The sequence below is a fragment of the Phyllobates terribilis genome, unplaced genomic scaffold, assembly GCF_046119375.1.
Source record: "Phyllobates terribilis strain yellow unplaced genomic scaffold, ASM4611937v1 Scaffold_49__1_contigs__length_9717188, whole genome shotgun sequence".
Lineage (NCBI taxonomy): Eukaryota > Metazoa > Chordata > Amphibia > Anura > Dendrobatidae > Phyllobates > Phyllobates terribilis.
In genome coordinates this window covers 6371075-6378437 of record NW_027362809.1, presented here as the reverse complement: position 1 = coordinate 6378437, position 7363 = coordinate 6371075, and the positions used below count along the sequence as shown (strand labels likewise).

At 38.8% G+C, this 7363-nt stretch overlaps 1 protein-coding gene across 1 annotated transcript; it reads right to left on the bottom strand.

The window, feature by feature from the left end:
• Positions 1–1322: 1322 nt before the first annotated feature.
• LOC141191665 (uncharacterized) lies at positions 1323–7159 on the bottom strand. Its single transcript, XM_073661611.1, has 7 exons — positions 7083–7159; positions 6388–6535; positions 6079–6258; positions 5873–5996; positions 5695–5789; positions 5437–5527; positions 1323–3363 (listed from the first exon to the last, which is right to left on the bottom strand). The coding sequence occupies exons 2-7, from the start codon at positions 6457–6459 to the stop codon at positions 1595–1597; spliced, it is 2331 nt and encodes a 776-aa protein (XP_073517712.1). The 5' UTR covers positions 6460–6535; positions 7083–7159; the 3' UTR covers positions 1323–1594.
• Between the last annotated feature and the right edge of the window lie 204 nt (positions 7160–7363).

Genomic DNA, 7363 nt, shown 5'->3' with positions numbered 1-7363 from the left:
CTGAGAGCCTGCTTCTCCCGCAGTCTTTATGTGGCTTTTCCTGGTCATTTTTTTCCCCTGGAGCAAAGTACTTTCACATTCAGAAAGTTAACTGGTAGATGTATGCCGATTTTCAGGATGGTCGTCAGGTCCTAGATCGGATAAATAGCTAGATGCTCGGCCGGAGCTCCTACATCTGCTTGTTCACATATGTCATCAGGGTTGTTGCACAAAAGTACTGCTGCTTTCTGTGTGAGTGGGATAGTCGTGCAAGAGAATATTGCTACAAAAAAAGGGACTGGCCTCTCCAACATTCACTTCAGCAAGGGAGTAAACTGTTCTGCATCGATAAGTTGAGAATCCACCTAGGCAATGGTGCTAACAAAATCTTATCAAGTTGGGCCTAATGAAGAACTTTGTAAAGGCTATGGATAAAAATGTAAAAGCATTCATGCATCTGATTGATAACTTTCCAAGGTTAAGTGAAGCAAATATAAAATAAGGAGTCTTTATTGGACTTCAGATTCGTAAGCTTCTTCAAGATGAGGAGTTTCTTCATTTGTTCCAGGGCAAGGAAAAGTCTGTATGGTTTACATTTGCATTTGTGGTAACTAACACTTTGGGAAACTCAAGAGCAGATACAGTAACTATGAAGAGTTGGTGTTATTTCTACTCAAAACATGTAGGGATCTTGGCTGTAAGATGTAATTAATGATTAATTTCTTATATTCTAGACTTTTCTTCCACCAAACTGTGGAGTAGTGAGAGACGAGGATGGTGAGAGATATAACCAAGATATTGCAACTGTGGAGAAAATATATCAAGGAGCATGAAATTCATCAATGCTTGCAGATTTCTGTTGTATAATTTTAAGAGATGATGTGATACAGGAGTACAAGAAACAAGCAAAAAACAGTTGTCACTGAATGAGGACTAATTTTGTAGTGCAATTTCTGTAACTGTTTAAATTCGCAATAGGGTTTAGACAGAAACAATTCAAATAACTAAAACCTAAGTTTTCTCTAAATAAATATCAGAAAATTGGCATAACAAAATATTCTGCATCTGTATATTTACAAAAATAATTATGTTTCAAAGTACTGGAAATTTTATCATTAAATTATATGTAGCAGTAAAAGGAAAACTCAATTGTCCAATTTGAATTCAGGAGGTCAAACTCATTAAGAAATGGCTCAGTTCATAACGGAACCTGACAACTTTTAAAAATATGTAAAACAGTGTTACATGATCTGAAAGGTCCATGAGCTAGGTTCTTCAGCTGCTCAGTCAGGATGTGCAGCCTCTGTACACGGCCCGGTACCTTCCTCTCCTCCTCTGCACCAATCAATTAGATAAATGTGGGGCTTGAGGAGAGAGCAGTTCTCTCCCTGATCAGGAAGGACACAGTCTTATTGTTCTCGGTCACAGGAAGCTACCTCCAGTCTATAGGACGCACTCATTTTTTAGCAAGATTTTTTCTTGCTAAAAGTGTGTCTTTTCAAGTAAAACATTTTCCACATTAAGGATATAAAAAAGGCTTCTCCCCTCTGTGACTTCTCTGATGTTTATCAAGATGCGCGTTCCGGTTAAAAAATTTCACACATTCTGAACAGGATTAAGGCTTCTCCCCTGTGTGAGTTCTCTGGTGACTAAGAAGATTTGATTTCCGGTTAAAACATTTCCCACATTCTGAACATGAAAAAGGCTTTTCCCCTGTGTGGGTTCTCTGATGTGTAACAAGATCTGATTTCTGGTTAAAACATTTCCCACATTCTGAACAGGAAAAAGGCTTCTCCCCTGTGTGAGTTCTCTGATGTTTGATAAGACTTGATTTCCCTGTAAAACATTTCCTACCTTCTGAACATGAAAAAGGCTTCTCCCCTGTGTGAGTTCTCTGATGTGTAACAAGATCTGATTTCTGGTTAAAACATTTCCTACATTCTGAACATGAAAAAGGCTTCTCCCCTGTGTGAGTTCTCTGATGTGTAACAAGATCTGATTTCTGGTTAAAACATTTCCCACATTCTGAACAGGAAAAAGCCTTCTCCCCTGTGTGAGTTCTCTGATGTGTAACAAGAGCTGATTTCTGGTTAAAACATTTCCCACATTCTGAACAGGAAAAAGGCTTCTCCCTTGTGTGAGTTCTCTGATGTGTAACAAGATGCACTTTCCGGAAAAAACATTTCCCACATTCTGAACATGAAAAAGGCTTCTCCCCTGTGTGAGTTCTCTGATGTTTGATTATACTTGATTTTCCTGTAAAACATTTCCCACATTCTGAACAGGAAAAAGGCTTCTCCCTTGTGTGAGTTCTCTGATGTGTAACAAGATGCGCTTTCCGGAAAAAACATTTGCCACATTCTGAACAGGAAAAAGCCTTCTCCCCTGTGTGAGTTCTCTGATGTGTAACAAGATCTGATTTCTGGATAAAACATTTCCCACATTCTGAACATGAAAAAGGCTTCTCCCCTGTGTGAGTTCTCTGATGTGTAACAAGATCTGATTTCTGGTTAAAACATTTCCCACATTCTGAACAGGAAAAAGGCTTCTCCCCTGTGTGAGTTCTCTGATGTGTAACAAGATGCGCTTTCCGGAAAAAACATTTCCCACATTTCGAACATGAAAAAGGCTTTTCCCCTGTGTGAGTTCTCTGATGTCTAACAAGAGCTGATTTGTTGTTAAAACATTTCCCACATTCTGAACATGAAAAAGGCTTCTCCCCTGTGTGAGTTCTCTGATGTGTAACAAGATCTGATTTCTGGTTAAAACATTTCCCACATTCTGAACAGGAAAAAGGCTTCTCCCCTGTGTGAGTTCTCTGATGTTTGATAAGACTTGATTTCCCTGTAAAACATTTCCCACATTCTGAACATGAAAAAGGCTTCTCCCCTGTGTGAGTTCTCTGATGTGCAACAAGATGCGCTTTCCAGAAAAAACATTTCCCACATTCTGAACATGAAAAAGGCTTCTCCCCTGTGTGAGTTATTTGGTGACTAAGAAGACTTGCTTTCTTGTTAAAACATTTCATACACTTGAAACAAGAAAAACTATTCTTTGCTGTGTGAATGTTTTGATGTTTAAGAATAAACTTTTTGAGGAGAAAACTATTTCCATATTCTGACTGTGCAACTGGCTTCTTAGCTTTAGGAGCAGCTGGCTTTTTAATGCTTATTTTGTGACTTTGATTTTCCTTAGTAGTTGGTAATGAATCAGAAGATAGGACCTGTTTCAAAGGATCAGATGACAGATCTTTGCTGTGAAGGGATGATGGTATATCTGGAGTAATGGCATTCACTTCAATTGTATCCTGTGAGATCTCAAGCTCATCTGATTTGAAAATTGAAGATGTCAGCTGTCCCTCTGATCTCCTAGTACAGTCATCTGCTAAGTAAAAAAAAATTACATTTGAATAAAATATTCTTGAAATTTATATTTTTGAACATTTCTACTTAAACTGTTGGTACAAATGGCAAGTTATGTATAAATATTGAATCATTCACCAAGACAATGACAGTTCACAGTCTAATAGAAAACGTCATAGCATGAACCAGTAGAGCTTGGTGTTCAACTGTTTGTTCATTCTGCTTTCCAAATATGAAATATGAGAAAATGATACCAATAAAAATTTCTACTCATCTCACAAAAAACAAGCCCCCACTCAGGTCCATCATCTGTCAATGGAAAAACAGGTTTCCACATTATTAGTGGCTCAAAAACTCTTGAAAAGCAACATGGCTTCCATAAACCAATCCAGCAAAATCCGCTCTTCCAAAGTCAAATTTGCTCCCTACTTAACTCAAATGGAAAGCACTACACCCTACTAAAGCTCATGCATAATGCCGGAAGCTGCCTGATACAGCCTTGTTCTCTGCTGGTTCAGTCCACTGTGTTCAGCTCCCGTGTTGTGTATTTTCTTCTTAGTTCCTTCTTGTGATCCCAGTCCGTTTACTGACTACTATTGTGTCTTCTGAATTTGTATTTTCTCTGCCCTCCTGGTTCTGATCCGGTAACCTGACTATTCTTCTTGTCATCTCACACCACAGAACAGCAGGCAACACCAAGTCCAAGCCTAGGGGTCTTTGTGTAAGTATAGATCCATATAGAGGGGTTAAAGGGTGAGGTGCAAAACTTTGACTATAGACAATAACACATCTAATGAAAAGATCGGAAAAAAAAAAAAAAAAAAGAATAACTAATGGTGAAACCTCTCTGGGATAATTAGAGTATGCTTCTTGGTAGCTCCTGGCAATTTAAACTATAGTAAGGGCCAATATTTTCTGTCAGATGAGTATCAAGAAGAAATATACATTTAATGAGAACTTTTTATAATAGTGCAGAGCTGAAGTGTCTTAAATTAAGAACTCGGGCATTTGGAAGAGACAATGGAGACCTTTTTTGAAAGACTACCAGGGAGTTACAGACTCACATAAGTGAGGCAGGCCAATCCCACCACAATCAAACTATCATACAGAATAAACCTGTAAAAAAAAAAAAGACAATAATAAAACACGTTACATCCCCAACAAGAATGTATGTTTGGGGGAAGGGGGAGGACTCCAACACTAAACCAGAGTTGCACTTATTTATGGTGGACTGTTGGAGCTACTATGAGTCCTGACCAGAAGAATAGAGAAAGTATTAGTGCCCCCCATTTCAGGATAAATTGCATCTAAATTCTTTAGGATCGATAATATAATTTATGACGTGGAGTGAATCCATGAAACCAGGGCTCGAGTCATGCAAACATATCTCCTGCAGGCGTGAATAAATGTATATTACAGCAATCAGCCAAGCACAGCTTAGAGATATATCATGGCACAGGTGTAATGATTTTTGTATACTTTATCTATTTGAAGTTATTTGTTTTAAAAACAAATTGAAAAGTCAGGGTAAAGGGAAACTCTGTTGTTATTCTACAGAAATTCACACTTGGCCTCACTGCACATTTAATGTTGCCGATCATAAAAGCGAGGTTTGGTCATAAAGACAGGAACTGGTCTTGTAGGGACCATATGAGGACATTCAGCCGCACAGAACGGAGAGAAGGCAGATTAATCTAATAAGATATCAGGATTCTAGGAAGTGGACAGCATCATTACCCTCCACTTTCTCTTACGGGCTCATCATAATATATTTCTTCAAGTGATTTTCTAACTTGTCAGCACATTCTACGTACGCTGTCATTTAGCTTTGTAGCTTACAGACCTGGGCAGGTAAAAGTCAGGATCTTCTAATTTCAGTTGGAGGTGGATCCTCCAGGTTGTAAGTTGTATAGAAAAGGGCTTTCAATGCCCAAAGTCATTTGAACAGTTTTTGGTGGAAGAGAAGGTTTTGGTCTAGATCCAAAATGGTGGTCACACGATTGTGATATGGCCAGCCTACATGACCAGTAAACCATCCACAGCCTGTGAATGAGAAGAATCTGTGACTTCTCTTCATTTAGTGGTTACTACTCACCTGGGTAGTCATATGTAGGAATCTCCTCTTTACAGAGGTCATCACCCCCTTCATATGTCTCTATAGTATTAATATGGAACAGATCTTCATCCTGAAAAAAATATTGTACAAGTCACAGACAGATGGAGAAGTCCCATCTATGATCAGCTCTAATCCTGCCATCTCCACCGTTCTCATTACACAAGTATAAACCATATAATACTGGTGGATAAAACAAGATAAATAGGGGAGATCTCGTGACACCTTCTCTCCATCTACCTGATCCTGAGGAACATTGAGATCTTCTTGTTTACAGTCCCGTGGAAGAAGAGGACGTTGACATCTCTCTGGTGTTGTCCTCTTACTGGATAGATCTGGAGGAAACACATACAGGAACTGAATTCATTCTTTACATACAGATAATTATAGGCTGTGTGTATTCAGTCCTGTCTATTACCTGGTGATGTGAGGGGCTGGGGAACCTCTATCATGATGTCCTTGTACAGATCTTTGTGTCCTTGTAAATACTCCCACTCCTCCATGGAGAAATAGACGGTGACGTCCTGACACCTTATAGGAATCTGACACATACAATGACAGAGTTATCCCCCAATCCCTTCATAGCTTTACTATAAAATGTCTCAGCATTCCCAGCAGTGTCACCTCTCCAGTCAGCAGCTCAATCATCTTGTAGGCCAGATCTAGGATCTTTTGGTCATTCATATTCTCATGTACCAGGTGATGAGGTGGAAGCCCTGTGATTGGGCTCTGGGTTCTTCCCAATCCCTCAGACACATGGTCCTGACAGCGCTCACTAGAGGTCTTCTCCATTATTGTGTAGTCCTGTTTATGGAAAGACACATTAATAAATCTCACTACAGACATTTCCAGAGTCCTCACCTCTCCAGTTCTGTCCATCTTTCATTGCCATAGATAAGAATGATGTAATGTGGTATAATCAGAATCTCTCACCTCTCCAGTAAGCCGGAAGAGGATCTCTAGGGTCATTTGTAATATTTTCTCAGCCATCTTGTCTGTGTCCATAACTATCTTTGATGGGTAAATCAGGAAAACTCTAATATAGAAGATATTCACTGAGAGGATCTGATATTGTAGAGACCTAAATGAGAAGTTGAGCAGATGTAACATCAAAAAATCCTGTGTAATAATACAATTACTGGAGATAATAAGGGAAACATTTGAGATTTATTTTTTACAGTATTTAGATTTCGTCTTTACATACACTAATAAAACCTATATATTTTAGGCCACAGACAACAAGCAGTTTTTTCCTCGCAGTCTGCAGCTGAATACGTTTCTCATAGACTCCTCTACTTTATTGCTAATTCTTGCCTCATTTACTGACACTGGAATAAGCATTAGCAATACTGCAGGAGATATTCATTACACATGACATGAGAAATAACTATTTCATGATGAGGACGACATCTTCATCTTCTACTACCGCTCTATTAACATTTTTAGCCAGAGTCTGTCACAAACTACATCCCCAACGGCCGTCTATATGTTTCCTTTCTTCACCGAACTGTCATCTTCTAACAAGTTAGAGCTCAGGTCTGATTCACACACAGAAGTTTGAGGCATTTCTAAAAGCTTGTTTGTTTGCACAAATACAGTGGACAAAAATTATTTGATAGCAGTCTCACCAAGACAGGAGTTATTTGATGCCAAAGTCTCCATGTACAATGTTTTATGAAGTCTATTTCTGGCCTTAGGCTTTCCTATACTACAAGAAAAACTCCATAAAAAAGCAGATATTAACATTTTGTTAATTATTTTAAAACAAATGTTTAACATGTTAAAAAGTAACTCTTTTGGGCACCAGAACATAGATGTTCACCTCAGGGATGGCACAGGTGCAGCTGCTACACAAACCCCGGCAGTTTAACCACTTGCTGCTGTCAAGAGCAAACATGGCATCTAAGAT